The sequence below is a fragment of the Monomorium pharaonis genome, chromosome 2, assembly GCF_013373865.1.
Source record: "Monomorium pharaonis isolate MP-MQ-018 chromosome 2, ASM1337386v2, whole genome shotgun sequence".
NCBI lineage: Eukaryota > Metazoa > Arthropoda > Insecta > Hymenoptera > Formicidae > Monomorium > Monomorium pharaonis.
In genome coordinates, this window is record NC_050468.1 from 26934807 (window position 1) to 26953979 (window position 19173).

The following is a 19173-nucleotide window of genomic DNA, read 5'->3' on the forward strand; positions in this document are numbered from 1 at the left end:
GTGACAGTCGTCCATCGTATCATTTTTTTCTATGGTCTTCAACGCTGGCTTTTGTGATTCTCGTTCCATCGCGTTGTTTTGTGTTAAGGTTAGTTTTAATGGAGATTTTTTAATATATTTCCTAAAATTATATCATAAATATATTGCATGTGAATTTTGGAAGTACTTACATCCAACGCTTCATGAATGCGAAAACTACGATTTCGCGAATTTGTGATCACAAATGTTTTTTTTTTTTACTCCTGACAATAATTTAGGTTAGTATAATTTCTTAGACATGTTTTTTTAAGTTTTTAATAATTAAATATTACGTCTTCCCAAAACTTTAAACGCAATAATCTCTCTATTTAATTTTATAAATATTCCAACGAAGAGCAATATACATTCTGCTTATTCAATGGTAATTTTAAACGGAATTCGTTAATTTTTATTTCAGAAGATAATATACTACTGACATTCTATTAAATAGAACCGGAGAAAAATGTCGGATGACCCGAGCTTGTATAGATTGGAGGGAACTGGAGGGAATGAAATAGGTGGTCTGGTCATCCGTAAGAAAGCTTCAGATCACACTTTTAAGAAACCCTCTATACTAGGACTCGACAAGCTTGCAGAACGAAAACGAAGAGAGCAGTCGCAGGAGCCCACCAGCTCAAAGTCCAACAAATCCGAAGGAAAGGACAGAAGGTACCGGTCTTACGAGGAGGAGACTCCTACTCATACGGGAGGTGTCAATAGCGAGGCGCAGCGGAGATTGGAATCACGACTCAAGCGTCAACGTTTAAACGCGGACGACAGAGATTCCAGAGGTTCGTACAAAGGTCGCGAGAGAGACAGGGACAGAAGGAGGGATCGGGATAGGGACAGTCGGAGCAGAGATAGCAGTATGAGGCAAACGCCCCTTAGATTCAAAGACGAGCCCCAAACGCCAAAATTCCGAACAAAGGATCCGACCTCCAAGAGCAACTGGGACGATGACGAGGACGAGGAGCCGAAACGATCGAGCTGGGATCATCCGACGCCGAACTTGTACGGCAACAGAGATGGGCGTGACAGCATCAGAAGCGAATTCACTCCATCCTACAAGTACAACTCGTGGAACAAAGATTTCAAGAATTCCGGTACCACTCCAATGATGGATGGCGAGGAGAAGGAGCTATGGGAGGAGGAGCAGCAACGACTGGACAGAGAATGGTATGCGTTGGACGATGGTGAGAATAACGCCTTTGCCAATGTATCCGAGGAGTACACGCAGAAGAAGGAGATGGAACTGGAGGCCAGGCGGCAGAAACGCCTCTCTGCCCAGCAGCGACAGATAAACAAGGACAACGAGCTGTGGGAGCGTAACCGCATGCTAACGTCTGGAGTGGTGAGCTCGTTGGATCACGACGACGATCCCGACGACGAGGGCGAGGCGAGAGTTCACCTGCTGGTTCACAACGTGGTGCCGCCTTTCTTGGATGGGCGTATTGTGTTCACGAAGCAGCCGGAGCCGGTCGTGCCTGTGCGCGATCCCACTTCCGACATGGCTCTGGTGGCGAGGAAAGGCTCGGCGCTAGTCAAGGCGTATCGCGAGCAAAAGGAGCGACGTAGGGCGCAAAAGAAGCACTGGGAATTGGCCGGCACGCACATCGGCAACATTATGGGCGTGCACGATCGACGTAAGGACGACAAGGAACACGCGGGACAAGAAATGGACTTCAAGGCTGGGCAAAAGTACGCTCGGCACATAGGCTCTGGAGAGGTGACGGGGGAGGCTAAGCACAGATCTATACAGCATCAGAGACGAAGTCTGCCTGTGTTCGCAGTGCGCCAGGAACTGCTGAATATTATTAGAGAGAACAGCGTCGTTATTATAGTCGGCGAGACTGGTAGCGGTAAAACCACGCAATTAACACAATATCTTCATGAGGATGGTTATAGTCGCAATGGTATAATTGGTTGTACTCAGGTATGTAATTGGTTTTACGTTAGTATTATTATAAAATATCAGTAATATAGAAAAAAGAAAGATTATTACAAGATAACTATCTTAAAGTTTATCAATTTTTGTAATAATGTAAAAATAATGGTCCATTTTTTTAGATTTGCTAAAGCTTTTTGTATCTCAATTGTAAAAATTAAAAGAATACATCAGAATTTTTAAAAACTTTGATTTTCTAAGAACATGTTATCTTGCTTCTTTATGTAGTTAAAATAATGAAAAGAATCAAGTAAAAAATTTACTTTTATAAACAAAAAATGTATTATATTAAACTTATTCTGATATTGCAAGAGTAATTACAGATATAGATATAACAAATATATAAACACAACAAAAAATATTTTTCTGATGTGTAATCAAATTAAAAAAAAACAAATATTAAATGTTAAGGAACATTAAAAATAAAATTATTTCTTAGAATATCATCTTACCCACAGTCATTGTATTTATATTTACTTAATAATGTTCCAATACGAGAAATGAAGAATATGAATAGCATTTTTAACTGTACTATTTGTCATTTTATAAAAAATGAAAGTATTTCCTAATTATGTCATTCCTTATGGACAAATGCCAAAAAATTACATATGATACATTCAATACACATTTCTTATTATACATCAACTTTTATGGACAAATTAAAATCAAATTATAATAGATGATTTACTATATAAAATCTTTAGTGAATTCAACATGGGCTTGTCACCTTTAAAAAATTAGTAATTTATTACCTTACCCACCTCGTGATCTTAGCCTCCTTTTTCCTAATTGATTGTACATCATAATTGGTTGTAGCCCAGAAGGGTCGCTGCCATGTCCGTTGCGAAAAGAGTATCAGACGAGATGGCTACTGCTCTAGGTGACAAGGTCGGATATGCTATACGTTTTGAAGACTGCACTTCAAAGGATGTAAGTAATATTTTAAATATAATTGTATATTTTGTCTAAAATATAAAATTTCTGTATATTTTGATTATATAATGTTAAATTTTATTTTTACAGACGGTCATCAAATATATGACCGATGGTATCTTACTGAGAGAAAGTTTGAGAGAAGGAGATTTGGATCGTTATAGTGTGATTATAATGGACGAAGCTCACGAACGATCGCTTTCTACTGATGTATTATTTGGTCTCCTTCGAGAGGTATAGTGTTTTTAGCTTGTATTACTTAAATATTTTCATATTAAAAAGAAACAATCTTCTCAACTTAGAAATGTCTGTAGGTTGTTGCAAGACGGCATGATCTAAAGTTAATTGTCACCTCCGCAACAATGGATTGCAGTAAATTTTCCGCTTTCTTCGGTAACGCGGCAACATTTCAAATACCTGGACGTACGTTCCCCGTCGAAGTGTTGCACGCGAAGAATCCAGTTGAGGATTACGTGGACGCGGCAGTGAAGCAAGTTCTGCAAATTCACTTGCAGCCTAAAAGCGGCGACGTACTGGTATTTATGCCCGGCCAAGAAGACATCGAGGTCACCTGCGAAGCTCTAAAGGAACGTTTAGCCGAAATCGAATCAGCTCCGTCTCTTTCTATATTACCAATTTATTCGCAACTACCGTCAGACTTGCAGGCAAAGATCTTCCAACGATCCGAAGGTGGTCTTCGCAAGTGTGTCGTGGCAACAAATATAGCGGAAACATCGCTAACAGTCGATGGAATCGTCTTCGTCGTTGATTCGGGATACTGCAAATTGAAAGTGTACAATCCTCGAATAGGTATGGATGCTCTGCAGGTATATCCCGTATCAAGAGCCAACGCCGATCAAAGGCAGGGCAGAGCCGGTCGTACTGGTCCTGGTCAATGCTACAGATTGTACACGCGAAGGCAATACTTGGACGAATTATTGCTAACGGGAGTTCCCGAGATACAACGCACGAATTTAGCTAACACAGTACTACTGTTGAAATCGCTGGGAGTTCAAGATTTATTGGCGTTTCATTTCATGGATCCACCGCCGCAAGATAACATATTGAACTCGTTATATCAGTTGTGGATATTGGGAGCGCTTGACCATACCGGACGCTTGACTCCTCTCGGACGACAAATGGCCGAGTTTCCCTTGGATCCACCGCAATGTCAAATGCTTATAGTTGCGTCTCAACTTGGGTGCACCGCAGACATCCTCATTATTGTCTCTATGCTGTCGGTTCCATCGATCTTCTATCGTCCAAAGGGACGTGAAGAAGATTCAGATTCGGCGCGCGAGAAGTTTCAGGTGCCGGAATCAGATCACCTGACATATTTAAATGTATACAATCAGTGGAAGGCAAATGGTTATTCGAGTTCCTGGTGTAACGACCACTTCATACACGCGAAAGCGATGCGCAAGGTGCGAGAGGTACGGTCGCAGCTTGAAGAAATTTTGAAGCAACAAAAGATGGATGTTGTCAGTTGCGGCACCGACTGGGACGTCGTACGGAAATGTATCTGCTCTGCCTACTTTCATCAAGCAGCACGCTTAAAGGGCATCGGTGAGTACGTCAATTGCCGTACCGGAATGCCTTGTCATCTTCATCCCACCTCTGCGCTGTTCGGCATGGGTTTCACGCCTGACTACGTTGTGTATCACGAACTCGTGATGACTGCCAAGGAATACATGCAATGCGTCACTGCAGTGGACGGTCACTGGTTGGCTGAATTAGGCCCGATGTTTTTCAGTGTGAAAGAAACCGGTCGAAGCGGTCGTGCGAAACGACGGCAAGCGATGCAACACCTCCACGAAATGGAGCATCAAATGAAAGAAGCCGAGGAGGAGATGAAAGCACGCGCTCAGGAACAACTTGAACGAGAACAGGCGTCAGTTCGAAAGAAGGAGATTTTAACACCTGGTATCAGAGAACCGGGTACTCCTGCCCCGTATCGTAACACACCTGGAAGATTAGGATTGTAATCGATGTTTTTATGTACAATATTTTACATTAGGATATTTATCTAATGAAATAGGCATTTCTCTCAATTATTCTGTAATACAGAAGTTGCTATGTAAAAAATAACTATGTAGAAAATAAAAAAAAATATATATAATTTAAACATTTATGGCTGTGGCTGCAGCACACATCAATGAACAAATTTTTAATTTTAATAATCTCTGGATTTTTTATTAGTTTTAATTTTTTGCAGCACAAACAATATATGATAAAATATACAAATACATTGTAATCTTTACTTTTAAATTGAATGATAATTTAATCTTTAATTCTAAGAATGATAAATATATGTATAAAATTAAATTTTTTTTAAAGGATTACGAATTTATACTAAGTAATTATGTATATAAAATATTATCGTTAGATGTGATATGTGTGTAAAATTTTGTGTAAATAAATTTATTTTTGTAGTAATATTCATAAAATTTGTTGTTCACCATATCTGCAGCCATTTACTCATGATAAATCTTTGTTCTTATCTAACGGGTCGTAAACATAAAGAAAAAGCATTAGTATAATTAATGATCGATCATATCATTAACAGATATGCGTAATTAAATATCCAAAAATCTCTATATGTTAATATACGTTAACGATACAATCGATAGTATTAATCTTTTACTTTACGTAAAATAATTACACAAAAAATATATATATATATATTTCTCTGCACTCGTATTAGCACAATTTATTCTTTTTAAGTAATTTACCATTTTTTAAACCGATTTTATCAGTTTATTTAACAATTAATTAATAATAAATTTATTAATATATATAATTGTAAAAGAAACAATATATATGTTACAGATTGTCACAATATAATTAAATGCAATTTATGAGCGTTATTTCTTAAAATGTCTATAAAATAAAATAGGCAATGTTGACCTATGTACGAGAAACTTTTCGCGATATAAAATATGTAAAACATTATTTATTTTAATGAAAAAATGGCACATAACTAGAAATTGATAGATGTTTTCTTAAATAATATATATCGATAATATTAATGCCTTTTATAGTGTTCTAAAAATTTCACAAATTTTAGAAATATTTTAATTTTTACACTTCTTAGTAAATTTAAATAATGTATTATTAGTTATAAACCGATCAAAAATGGCAGTGTATTAACTGCGCAGTACTATTTATAAAAATGAAGGTAGGCTCAGGTATTTTAATCAGCATTAAACCATTCATTCATTATTTATAATTGAATTGGGCCTAAGAATTATGTACAGAACTCTCAAGTCATTTTTGAAAATTATGAAAAGTAGACGGATATAGATCTTTGTACAAATACTGTCGAATAGTTTCAGCTTTTTAAATTACTTAAAAGCCTTAATATGGGTTGAGTGCGAGATTTGAGTGATCTGCAAGTTTGTCGGAGACTTGCTTGTCCACGTTTTGCAATGGTCACACATACATCATCTTTCTCATCCAATCCTGTATGTAACTCGTATTTTTCAAATTCTGTTAGAACCGCATCTAAATTTTCAACTCTTTCTGACAATAATACAGCTACTTCTCTCCAAGTCTGTAATACAATAAATAATAGCTATAAAAATTGATTGACTATATTGAAGTTGTATAAATATATGCAGACATTAATATTTTATGAAGCAGAATAACAAAGAAAATTATTTATGATACTTTTACGTATTAAAACGGTTATAATTATCAATTTAAAAAAGTTACCTTGATCTCATTGGTCTCATTTATCATATTTGACTCGATTTTTTTATTGTATTTCTTCTTATTTTTCTTTTGCGATTGTGCACGTGGTTCCGATTGTGTCGCACATGCACTACATATAGCGCTAATGATTGCTAAAGATTCGCTACAAGTTGAAGCTCTGAGTAAGAAGTTTTTGAAAGATACAGGTTTATCTCGTTCAGGGATAGGTAAAGTTTGTAAGCAAGGACTTGTTCGCAGCATTTGTATGCAATCGAAGTCCGGACAATTAGAGTGAGATAATGATTTTGCAAGGCACGCTATAGTCCTTAATTGCTCAGAATGATAAGCTTCGCGTAATCTTTCTACAGAATCAAGTGGAACCAATATTTTGCATGGTCTGTTCAGCTTTCCATCTGTGTCGAATTTTTTTAACACATTCGGTATACTTTCTTCTGCTAATTCTTTAAGCTCGGCAGATAGTTGAGAAAGATACATAGAAGAAGTTCCAACACTCGCCGCCAAGATGCGCAATATGGCATTTCTTGCAGAAAGTAGTTTTAACATGCATATACGTGTTTCTTCCTGCATTCTCGGATCTTCCTCGCTCTGATTAAGTGGTTCCCATCCGCGGACAACCTATTTAACACCATAGTTTATTAAATCATTAAAACTGATATTAAATTATAGTTTCTATTTCTTCAAATTATGATTCTCAAAAATGCTTACCTCCAAATCACGATTATCTCGCAAAGATGCCCATCTAATCGAATCGAGATGGGGTTGGATATGCATATTATTCAAAGTAGAAAATAAAGAAGCAGTACTATCACACCAACATAAATCGAGTAGCATTTTATCCACAGTTGTCATAGCAAAATGAAACGAATATTCTAGGCGTTCTCTTAATTCCACAAAATCCTGAATTTTTATAAAACTTCCATATTTGTATGCAAGCGTTAAATGATCCGCACTCTGAAGGAAGAATTATACAGTTCATGAATTTGAGACAGTCTTAAGAACTGTCCTTAAATCTAGTATGCTTGAAAACACATACATCCTTATAGTTGGATATGAAAAATTTCGCTGTATGATCAAGAGTTGTCGAGGCCAATGGCAAGTTACCGAGAGGCGCGAGAAGTGGCGCGTGAAGATACCCCAGTGAATCTAGTTGAAGGTGTTTTACATCTAGTAATGCGAACGCATGATCAGCCGCGACCACTAGACCAGCTTCCAAGTAAATACGTACAAGTAAAATTTTGATGTGAAAATTTACAGGACTCGACAGAAGACCGTGTTCCAATAATGACATTGCCCTGTAAGTTTATTATTTAAAAAATGTGCATGTTTTCAAAATGTCATTAGCACTTTTTCATTAATATCAATTAATTTTATCATGTAACTTTCAAAAAAATTATTACCTATAAAGAAAAGACGCGTCACTAGTATCGACCCATAATTGATGTAACAAATGCGTAGCCAATAAGATATATGGATCTGCTGGACAGAAATCAGTTGGTAATCTATCCTGCATTGGACATAATTTATTGCCTTTTTCATATAAATCACATAATCGCTTTATCAATTGTTCCTGTTTGTCTCTGTCTGCTAAAGGAGGATGATGGAAGCCACAAATACGCCGCAATTGCTCCAAATGAATGTGCCTATGCATTTGTTGTACTGTAGTTGGAAATTCATCTGATACAAGGCCAATATCTTCCTCAATCTATAATATCATAAATAATATTAAGCAATCGCAATAATCATTTTAATATTATTGAAATAAAAAACATACTAGATATAATTTTATATATAAATGTACGTTAGCAAAATATACATTTTATATTTACATTAAAAAATCTAGTGAGATTGTTTCCCTTACCTTTTCAAATAATTCGAACTTGGATTTAGGTGTAAGTAGATTTAAATACAATCGTAAATCTCCAACTACACATCCCTTTTCTCCAAATTGAGAGAAATATTGGTGCATAAAGTTTATACAATTCATGTTATATTGCAGATCATCAGTCTGGCATCGCTTCAATAGTTCTAGGCGGGCTAAATATGGCGCGCGAATTTTCTTCTCGGACATATTGATAATATGGTTGAAAAAATCCAAGCATTCTGTCATACATTGAAACTTTAAGGCCGCCGAAAGATAATTTTGATAAAATGCCCAATTGTCGATGCTATACAATAAATATAACAACTTTAAAGATAATGCAAATATAAAGTTATATCTAAAGTGTTGTAAATAATGAGTAAAAGTGACAATATAAATAAATTTGATCTTACTTCTCTTCAATAAGTGCGCGATATGCATTAGCCGCTTGAGGAAAACATTCTAGCTTCAATAAACACGTAGCCTTTCGTTGAGATACGTATGAGACATATGAAGCTAAAGGACTAGACAGTACATTCAATATTTCTTGATTTTTATCTTGCAGTTCTAATATCATCAGATAAAGCTGAACTTCCTGTTCTGCTTCTATTTTTCCCTCCCTTACTTGTTTTAGGACCTAAATATATTTTTTAAAAATTTTAATAAAAATTATATATTCATTTATATAAAAGTTAACAAACTCTTTATAATTCCATGTACTTTGTGTTAAATGCAATTACAATGGCAACAATAAACAACAAGCAATATACTAACCATTCTTTCTGCCAAAGGCAAGATAAGTTCTTTTGCCAACTTCTGATCGGCATGAATAGCTTGCATCACTATACTCATAACAGCCCAGAAATAATATGGATTCTTATGTGTCAGTTTGTACAAGTTAAGAGCAGTTTGCTGCTGCTTCTTATAATCGCCGAGACGAACGTAAGACATAAAGAGATGCGTTAGGAGCTCTTCATTGTTCGGATCAGCCTTTGCAGCAGCTTCATAAAGTTCGCTGACTTTGTCCGCTGCGTGAATAAATTTAATACAAAAATTGACATAATTATAATATAACTAATCTTAAATGTAATCTTTGTGTTTCAAGTCAGAAGGTAAACTAAAGACTTACGTTGATGTATCTCTCTGTAACAGATGCTCATCGCCTGTAGAGTGGAATCCTCGCAAGGCACCTCGGAACGCACTTTGTCCATAATGACTTGGCACTCATTCTCCTTACCCATACGTAACAGAGCCAAGGCCTTAAGCACCCTGGCGCATTGATTAGTCGGATGTTTCTTGAGCACCTTGTCTGCCTCCTGGAGAGCCTTTTTATTATTTCCATTGTCCAGCCAGTCTAAAATTTCGGAAAAAGTCTCATACCGAGTGTCGTTATATAGAAAGAAACCTCGAACCCCGGTGTCATTATATAACCTCGTCATGTGTCCCGGAGTTGGAGGGTTCGAGTGGTCTGACGAGAGTGCACGGAGTACACTTAAAGTACGGTCATCGTCAAGATCATGCGAATTATACGTACCATAAATCGGTCGCAAGCGACGTTCATTCACCGTGTTATCCACATGGCTCTTGGACGCCATGATACTTTTTGCGGTAGCATAAAATCAACAAACCAAAAACCCGCACGATTTCCGATCACCTCGTATCATTTTCAACTCGATTCTCCGAGTTACCGAGATATTTTTACGCGTGTCTCTCACGCGCCGGATCAGCCTCAACGCGGTAGAGCACGCTATTGCACAAAAATATTTTTATTCTTATCCTTCTCCCTATAAAATATCATAGGAGCGAAAAGAAAAAAATGACCGGACCGGGCCGCGAGGTCTCCGCAAGTCCGCACTTGGAAAACGAGGTGATAGAGTGGAAGGGAGACGTGTCGAACCTGACTGGCTGTGCCCCAGTGCCAATCGGACATGTTCAGTTTGAAGTGTTTCAAGTCCGTTCGTTTCACTTTACATTCTTTTAAAGATTCCCTTTTTCCTCTTTCTAATGTCCAATTGGCTACATTCGGTAGACTCAACAGTTGAGCAACATTACTAGATTTTCCGTTGAATAATGCCGTTGATTTGTTGGTTTTATAAGTCAAAACCAATCATGTTCGATTGCTACTTAGGACGGAATTCATAGACCGATCTTAAGTTCAAGAATTGTCTTAAGTCTAGCTTCGAGCCGACTTGAGACTTACTTAACCAATGAAATAACAGCATTGACGTCTCAAGATCGTGCTTAAGGGCCACCGCACAAACTCTTCCATAACGCGTTACGTTACGTTAAGTACTCTATACGAACTTAGGTTGTACTTAAAATTTAACTTAAATCAACGCACAAAGAAATCCTTAACGTAAGAATTTAAGAACTTACGTTAAAAGTTTCTTTGTACGTTGATGTAAGTTTAATTTTAAGTACGAACTTAGATTTATGGAGCACTTAACGTAACGTAACGTGTTAGGGCCACCGCACAAACTCTTCCATAACGCGTTACGTTACGTTAAGTACTCCATACGAACCTAAGTTGTACTTAAAATTTAACTTAAATCAACGCACAAAGAAATCCTTAACGTAAGTTCTTAAGTTCTTACGTTAAGGATTTCTTTGTGCGTTGATTTAAGTTAAATTTTAAGTACAACTTAGGTTTGTATGGAGTACTTAACGTAACGTAACGCGTTATGGAAAAGTTTGTGCGGTGGCCCTTACGAAAAAGCTTGTGCGGTGGCTCGAAAGGGCCATCTACAATGGAGAGTCGTAGGCCGTAGCAGTAGTCGTAGAAAATGTCTCCACTTCGTATTGCTTTACTGTTTACAGCCTACAACAGACATTGAGCCAATTCATTGCGTGCTTACGATGAGCGTTGGGGCATTCGGGATTAGTTTTTGATCGCCTTTCTTTGATGGCCGGCTTGTATGTTATTGCTACGTCGTTTTTATTCTAGACAGCATTGCCGTAGTTTTAGTGCTGTTACGGCTAAAACACTCCATTGTAGATGGCCCTTTAGGCTGCGGTCCACTTGACGCTACAAATGCTTCGAAGCGTTTGATTGACCAATCGAAACAAAGATTTTTATGAATTGACCAATCAAAGAATGCTTCAAAAATACGATTGGTCAATTCCAATGGAATAACCGGCCGGTTAGACCGGATCTACAATAGGTGTAGTAAGCCTTAAGTCATAAGGAGTTAACCAATTATATTCGATTATTCTACTCACATTCAATTATAATTGGTCAATTTCTTATGGCATAAGGCTTACTACACCTATTGTAGATCCGGTCTTAAGGTAACCGGAGTTAATGAAATCGGCCCTTAGTCAAAGGTCAAGCATCAGCGTGAAAAGGCACCTTAAAACAAAAAAATTTGTACTTGTAACATTAGGTCCAATTAGAAATTTTGGCTGATATTTATTGTCCATTCTTATTTCAGTTAAAATATTACTTTTAAAAAATATTACTTGAAATAATTTTAAATATAAAAATCGACTATAAATATTGGCTCAAATAAAGGTAAAAAACGATTTCAAAGTGATAAAGCAACTAGTCAACCAATCGTGTAATGATTAGTAAACTTGCCCATTGATTAAAAAAAAATATTTAAAAAAGAACAAATCTTTAGTTATTTCTTGATCTCGGTTTGATCGCCTTTGGTTTGTTCTTTCTAGCTGCACTGTTGCACCGGTGCAATAAGTTAAAGTAAAACAAGTATATTTTTTCTCATTCTAACTTATTGCACCAGTGCAACAGTGCAGCTAGAAAGAACAGACCACTGGATCCACGACGGGTACAAGAAGTGAAATATCACTAGCTTGGTTTCCTAACTTAACCTTCTAAATTTCACGCGCGTAAATTTAGCTGTCGATACAATTCGTTGAGAGGTTGAATTTCAGTTTTCTCTTGGGTTTTTGTTCGCATTTTTCGGGGACTGTCAAGTAGCTGTGACAATGTGGAACGAAAGTTCTATAAACAGTGGAGGTGGATTTCTGGACGAGAGTACGCAGGGCGGTGGTACAAGCAGAAAAGGCTCGCAAAATGAAAAGACCATCGTTCCCGTATTGATAAAGCACATTACATCCAGTACGGACGACTTGCAGCTCGCTGGTCGAACCGTGAACACTCTAAAACTCGTCGGAATCATACGTCGTATTGAGCAAGACACGACAAAAATCTCGTTCACCATTGAAGATGACACAGGTGTTGTGTCTTGATCTTTTTGACAATCGTAATTCTGACAATTACAGAATACAATGTCGCAAAAAATTTAACGTTTTGTTCTTCACTAAATTCTTGCTATGTATATGATAAAAGTGTCCATTAAATGCCAAATTCTTATTTACATATATCTATTTTTCTTTATGCATAAAAAACATTGGCCTGTATTCAGAATGCGCTAATAAAAATGTTAGTGTGTTATCCAATAGAAAAATGTTTTTTATAATACAGATTCTTCTATTGGATAACAACGCGCTAACATTTTTGTTAGTGCATTCTGAATACGGACCATTGACTATATATATATATATATATATATATATATATATATGTAACGAAATTTTTATATAATCAAAAAATTTCTTAACATTCTGTCACATAATTTTATACAAAAACCATTAAAGTTATTTTTGTTGTTAAAAAGCAAAATATTTACTTAAATTTAATTTTATGTTACAGGTATTGTCTCAGCCATGATGTGGCTGGAAGCAGATAAGAATCCTGAGGAAAGTAATATTTGTACAGAAATCAATACATATGTACGAATTTATGGGGTACTACGCACACAAAGTAATCAGCGATTTGTAATGATCTTGCGTATGCATTCCTTGGAGAACTTGAATGAACTGACAGCACACTTTATGGAAGTCCTGTATGTTACACTAATGGCTAAGAAACCTGCAGAAGAATCGACATTACCCACTAATAATTCATTAATGGTTGATAACACAATGTGCGGCATGTCACCTGAGCAAATAGCAGTTCTTGAGATTGTCAAGTCGGCAAATGATGCTGAGTGTGGTATCGAGAAACGAGATATTTTGGCAAAAGTACCGAAACATATTGTATCTCGTTTAGACGAGATACTGGACTTCCTCCTCTGCGAAGGACATATTTATACAACCAGTTCAGAGGATTTCTTTAAAGCTACCTAAGTTACATGTTGTCTTAAAAAGTATTTCCTATAAGATTAAGAGATTACAATCGATATTTATATTAAATATGATAAAACTTACGTGGTATTACATTTGTTAACTTCTATAAGTAAATGTTTACTATTATTATTAGAAGAGTGAGCCCATGTTCAGAAAATAAATGCTTAGAACAATGTGTTGAAGCGTTATTTGCATCATTCTATCCTTATTTTATATATAACATTGTGTGTTGTATATGATAAAGATAGAATAATGTAAAAGTATACTGAATCATAAACTTGTTCTGAATATAGACATTAATCTTTTTCCTTAACAAATTAAATGATTATTTTGATTTAAACATAGTAATGTATTTTCATTTTTAAAAAGCTTAAAGTATTTTAATAAAAAAATGTTTAATAAAAAAATTTATTAAATCTGCCTATGGTTTTTCAAAGTTGTCATAAATATTTAAATACAATGTGCACAGGTCAAAATTTCACAAAGCAATTTTTTCTTCCTTATTGCAATATTCATTCCTAATTGAGACGAAGCTGTTTAAAAGTTTCAATTTTCTTTGGTTCTTTAAATCAAGTTTTTATGAACTAAATATATATGAGGAATAAGCCAAAATAAAATTTACTATATATCAATCACTTATGTAAAACTATAATTTTTTAAATTCAATTTTTTTTTTCTCTTTGTGGATTTTTAACTTTTAAAGTGCTATTTTATGAAAAGAAAAAAAAGGCATTTTATTTTCTTTCTATCGATTTTTAGTGTCATATGTTATATAATTTTATGCATAAGTATTGTGATGTCATATACGACTCTTGACAGAAAAAAATATTAAAAATTTTCAAATAATTTTGATATCTGTTGTATTTCTCCGGTCACCAAAATATTACTGATATCGCACTTATGATAGTCTCACTAAATGAAATTAATTATTTCAATTACTCAATAAAAATACGTGTGGTCACTGTGGTCAGAAGATCAAGCCAAGGAATAGAATGATAAATCAATGAATCAATGTCGTAAGTAAAAGAGGGAACAGGGAAAAGTTTCATTGCAAATAAATCGTCAATGTTCAGATTGGTCATTGGCTGTGGCAACAATATCCAATAAAGAATTTTTTTTAAGAGAATAAATTTCCAAACGATAGAGCGTGTGTTCTGCAAGTGTTAAGTATGTTCATTAAAAAATATTTTAATTCTTTTGGAGTGTAACTAGTGCAAAAATTAAGTACCAATCTCAGCCAATCAGATGTTCCCATTGGCCTAATGAGTTTATCTAATTGGCTAGTACTTGTACTAGCTACACTGAAAAGGAATTTGAGAGCATCACTGTGTACAAAATACATGTGAATCTGCCATCTTACTTAACCTTACTATCCACGTCTATTGTTTGAAACTTCAAACATCGTTTTTTGACATTTTTGGTATTGCTCCGATATTTCCGCAAAATAATGAAAAATGAATATCTGAAGCTGAAATAATTGCAAAATTGGAACTTCCTCTACGGCTAATGTGAAATTATTCTCACATTTTTATGTGTATCTCATAATTTGGTACTATGAATGACTCTGATGATGTTATGACAAGCATATACAATACCTTGTTACAATTACGATATCCGCACATTACTAACGCGGAATCAAAGGACTTGGAGACAACGATTCTCAGTGGTGAAAATCGGGTCTATTTACTTTCCTGGCTCCTGACAGAGAAGTCTCCATCAATTGTAGCCAGTTTAGAAAAACTGAAGAATACTGCTTTGGAAGGTAATTTTATTTTATCACTTGTACAATTTGATGTTGCACGTATATATAACTAAATTAAAAATTATATTTTTAATTATCCTACAATTAATTTATATAAAAAATATAAAATATTTAAAAACAATATTAATATTTTAAAAAGTGTATACATATATTTTTTAGATCAATTGTTCGAGTACTATTCTCAGATTGGAATCTGCAACAACAAAAACATATTACTGGTTTGTTTATGATATTTTATAAATGTATTTTAATTCTCTGATGAAATAATTCTTACTATTTTTAAGAATTTTTATATTTTAACTTTATATATAAAGGTTTTTGAAAAAATATCCTCGAGATTTGATGAGTTTTCTTTGGAAATTATATCAATCAAAATATATGTTAGAATATTTCAGAATTTATATATATGAAGAAGTGTTACAATTTATTTTTTAAAAATCTAAGGAATTTAAAAAAAAAATTATGTACAGAAATTTTGAAAAATTATAAAAATTCTAAGAGAAAGTTTTACCAAAATTATATTGAATTATTATATTATGTGTTAATATTATTGCTCTTATATCAAGAATATTTAATTTTATGTTAGGGTAAATGTTCCTTGAAGGAGCAACTGCCAACTTTAAGATTACTGTTAGATTTTATGAGAAAAGTATACTTGGAACCTTTTGCGAGTACAAAAAATGAAACGGAAGAAACATTTACAGATATTATTAAGGTATAATAATAATGAATAAATGTTTTTATAAATTGATTTATCAATAATTAATTAGTAAATCACATATTTTAAACATATTTTTAGTTGTGCACTGAGGCATCCTCTCTTCCTGCCATTAAAGCAAAACTAAGTTATGCGGAAGCAACTAAATATTTTGAAGAAAGTGAGAGAGAGTTGAGTAATTATTACGAAGAAATTAGAACTAATTTGTCTGAAGATTTACATACAGAGGTACAGTATTATATTTATTTATATAACAATGTATTTATAATAAAATTATAAATCAAATAATATACAAAATACTGATATTTTCTATAAAAAATGATATAGACTGATGATAGACCGATAAATGAAGAACAGGATGCACTGTTTGACAAAGAGAAGGAAAAGTTTGTGGAAGCATTTCACGCAGTTTCTTCATGGCCAGCAAGAGTCAGGAGTTTAGACAAGAGTACTGCCGATTCTATTTGTTCGAATATTAAAAGCATATGCTCTAATTTTTCCTCTTTGAAAGAGGTAAGTTTTCTCCATTGTTACAGTACAATATAATTTTTATAAATTTCAAAACGCATTTTCTTATGGATACTTACAGATACTACAAGCAAAAGAAGAAATATCTCGTGTGAAATTAACAAAGGGATTACCGAAGACTGCTACACCTTTAAATGCAATTATAGAAGATATAGTAATTTCTAATGAGGAACTCGAGAATCTGATCAGCAATGATGAATGATTTTGTATTTATACTCTTGTATGAAAACTCTATAATTGTTTAGTATAATTTATAACGTTCCAAACGTTTTTGTAACATAAGAATGAGATTGTGTATTTATATAATTGTAATGCATAAACATCACTATAGAGGGAAATACTTCGATAGATTGAAATAAAACAATTACATAGGTTTTTAAACTTGTGTTTATATTTATCAAATACATGTTCGATGGAGTGATTTATAATTTTAAGATCTAGGTCGTTCCTTTTTTTCTTTGTAAAGAGCAAGTAGAGAAACGTTTGCAACCTTCACCACCTTAAATCGCACTCCAGGGATATCACCAACAGCATGACCTTTACGACCAAAACCTGCGACTAGAACTTCGTCGTTTTCTTCAATATTGTTCAGGCAACCATCCCTTGGCACGAAAGCTGTTATCTTCTTTCCATTCTTGATCAACTGTACCCTGACACACTTACGAATGGCAGAGTTTGGCTGTTTGGCCTCTACTCCTCTATTGAACAATGAGATATAATAAGTTGTATAATCAATTAAACTCAAAAGTTTTTAAAAATTGTCATATGGATATAATGCCTTACACTTTTTCCAAGACAATGCCTTTAGCATGAGAGGCACCACCGAAAGGATTAGCCTTCCATCTGGTTCCCAAATGTGCTTTTTTGTAGTCTTTATCATTCCATCGCTGTTCGCGTCTATGATTCACGTGCTTACGTGCCGTACGAAGACCTCTGGGTTTACCTATATCGCAAAGGAAGTGAAGTTACATTAGGTTAGGTTTTATACTATATTCTCTTGAATACAAAAATAAAACACTTTATACGGAAAAATATATTTTCATTTAAACACGAGATAAAATTATTGTATTAATATCCAAATTAACATATTTGACAATATCACTACACGTTGTCTGAACCTCAAAGCATGCTACATAATCGCCCCAAAAAGAAAATGTGATTTGAACATTTATGAATACGTATAATATAAAAAACATGGTGCAACAAAAATCGAAATAATTTCTGTTGAAAGATTTTCAACCTTTATAACCATTATCTCCTTATTATAACAATATTAAGAAAGCTCGTGTAACGTACCCATCGTGCTACACGCGATTTACAACCGGAAAGAAGAAAACGTCCATGATGAAAAATGCAAAACGTAATGGTGGATTTAGTTTCTGTCGTATCCGTTGAAGAACTTAAGGTGCCTTTTCACGCTGACACTTGACGCTCATTTTCAGCGTCAAAAGACATCACGTGACTAAAAATGACGAATGGGTATCTTTTAGCGAATTCGGTTGCTTGCACTAGTGCGCACTGAGTGTATATTAAGGCTTGTTTATAGTCAATTTTTATATTTAAGAACTATCTTACATTCTTCTTAAAATACTTCTTAACCAGTAAAATGATTTATACAACATCCATAGAATTATTTTTTCGGTTAAATAGTTTTTGAACATGTATTCTTAAATCTAAGAATATACTGATGTAAAGTATGTAAACAAGCCTTAGTGCACACTAGTGCAAGCAACCGAATTCGCTATTTATTTTTAGTCACGTGATGTCTTTTGACGCTGAAAATGAGCGTCAAGCGTCAGAATGAAAAGACATCTTTAGGCCAAATCTACAATAGGTGTAGTAAGCCTTAAACCATAAGGAATTAACCAATTATATTCGATTATTCTTCTCATATTCGACCATAATTGGTCAATTTATTATGGCATAAGGCTTATTACACCTATTGTAGATCCGGCCTTAAGAACATTCGCGTACACTTGACCGGAAGTGAACGTTTTTTTAAATAATTGCTATATGTAATCGTTTGTATTTCGTACGAAGAGGTTTGAAGTGCAATTAAAAAGATTTGTGAGTCATTCGTTAATTAATTATTTTTTCACCCGACACTTAGCCGGAACATATTAATTGAACAAAGTTATTATACGGAATCGTTTAAAGTTTGTACGTAGAGTTATGAAGTTTGATTAAAAAGATTTGTGAGTGATCCAAACACATTTTATTTAATTCGTGAAAGTTAGCCGAAATTTACCGACATTATGGACGGAATTCATAGACCGATCTTAAGTTCAAGAATTGTTCAAGAATCGAATATAATTGGTTAAGGCCCGGTTCCACAACTCACGGTTAAATTAACTGACCGATTATTCCATTGGAATTGACCAATCGTATTTGTTAATTTTGCTTAACGACAAAATACGATTGGTCAATTCCAATGGAATAATCGGCCAGTTAATTTAACCGTGAGTTGTGGAACCGGGCCTAACTCTTTATGGCTTAAGGTTTATTACACTAAGGCTGGTATTCATAGTCGAATCTTATTTAAAGATCGT

At 34.6% G+C, this 19173-nt stretch overlaps 5 protein-coding genes across 7 annotated transcripts; 3 read left to right on the forward strand and 2 right to left on the reverse strand.

Annotated features, from left to right (window-relative positions):
• Positions 1 to 13: 13 nt before the first annotated feature.
• On the forward strand, positions 14 to 5015 carry LOC105828749 (pre-mRNA-splicing factor ATP-dependent RNA helicase PRP16). Of its 3 annotated transcripts, none has more exons than XM_012667234.3 (5): positions 14 to 88; positions 437 to 1951; positions 2780 to 2893; positions 2987 to 3130; positions 3211 to 4881. In XM_012667234.3, the coding sequence occupies exons 2-5, from the start codon at positions 482 to 484 to the stop codon at positions 4879 to 4881; spliced, it is 3399 nt and encodes a 1132-aa protein (XP_012522688.1). In that variant the 5' UTR covers positions 14 to 88; positions 437 to 481. The 3 variants fall into 3 exon arrangements, with proteins under 3 accessions (XP_012522688.1, XP_012522687.1, XP_028044903.1); XM_012667233.3 differs by lacking the exon at positions 14 to 88 and adding an exon at positions 95 to 257; XM_028189102.2 differs by lacking the exon at positions 14 to 88 and having other exon boundaries at positions 482 to 1951; positions 3211 to 5015.
• An 814-nt stretch (positions 5016 to 5829) lies between these two features.
• On the reverse strand, positions 5830 to 10355 carry LOC105828750 (N-alpha-acetyltransferase 25, NatB auxiliary subunit). The gene is made up of 10 exons (XM_012667235.3): positions 10003 to 10355; positions 9598 to 9822; positions 9243 to 9496; positions 8882 to 9105; positions 8469 to 8775; positions 8008 to 8312; positions 7644 to 7902; positions 7316 to 7561; positions 6611 to 7225; positions 5830 to 6449 (listed from the first exon to the last, which is right to left on the reverse strand). Exons 1-10 carry the CDS (start codon positions 10061 to 10063, stop codon positions 6228 to 6230), a joined length of 2718 nt encoding a protein of 905 aa, XP_012522689.1. The 5' UTR covers positions 10064 to 10355; the 3' UTR covers positions 5830 to 6227.
• Positions 10356 to 12269: 1914 nt separating this feature from the next.
• Positions 12270 to 14036, forward strand: LOC105838239 (replication protein A 32 kDa subunit). The gene is made up of 2 exons (XM_012683657.3): positions 12270 to 12663; positions 13141 to 14036. The coding sequence occupies exons 1-2, from the start codon at positions 12414 to 12416 to the stop codon at positions 13614 to 13616; spliced, it is 726 nt and encodes a 241-aa protein (XP_012539111.1). The 5' UTR covers positions 12270 to 12413; the 3' UTR covers positions 13617 to 14036.
• Positions 14037 to 14321: 285 nt separating this feature from the next.
• On the forward strand, positions 14322 to 17005 carry LOC105838245. The gene is made up of 6 exons (XM_012683668.3): positions 14322 to 15378; positions 15538 to 15596; positions 15965 to 16093; positions 16178 to 16324; positions 16424 to 16609; positions 16686 to 17005. Exons 1-6 carry the CDS (start codon positions 15171 to 15173, stop codon positions 16824 to 16826), a joined length of 870 nt encoding a protein of 289 aa, XP_012539122.1. The 5' UTR covers positions 14322 to 15170; the 3' UTR covers positions 16827 to 17005.
• On the reverse strand, positions 16994 to 18039 carry LOC105838246 (40S ribosomal protein S23). Its single transcript, XM_012683670.3, has 3 exons — positions 17921 to 18039; positions 17408 to 17567; positions 16994 to 17322 (listed from the first exon to the last, which is right to left on the reverse strand). The coding sequence occupies exons 1-3, from the start codon at positions 17922 to 17924 to the stop codon at positions 17055 to 17057; spliced, it is 432 nt and encodes a 143-aa protein (XP_012539124.1). The 5' UTR covers positions 17925 to 18039; the 3' UTR covers positions 16994 to 17054.
• Between the last annotated feature and the right edge of the window lie 1134 nt (positions 18040 to 19173).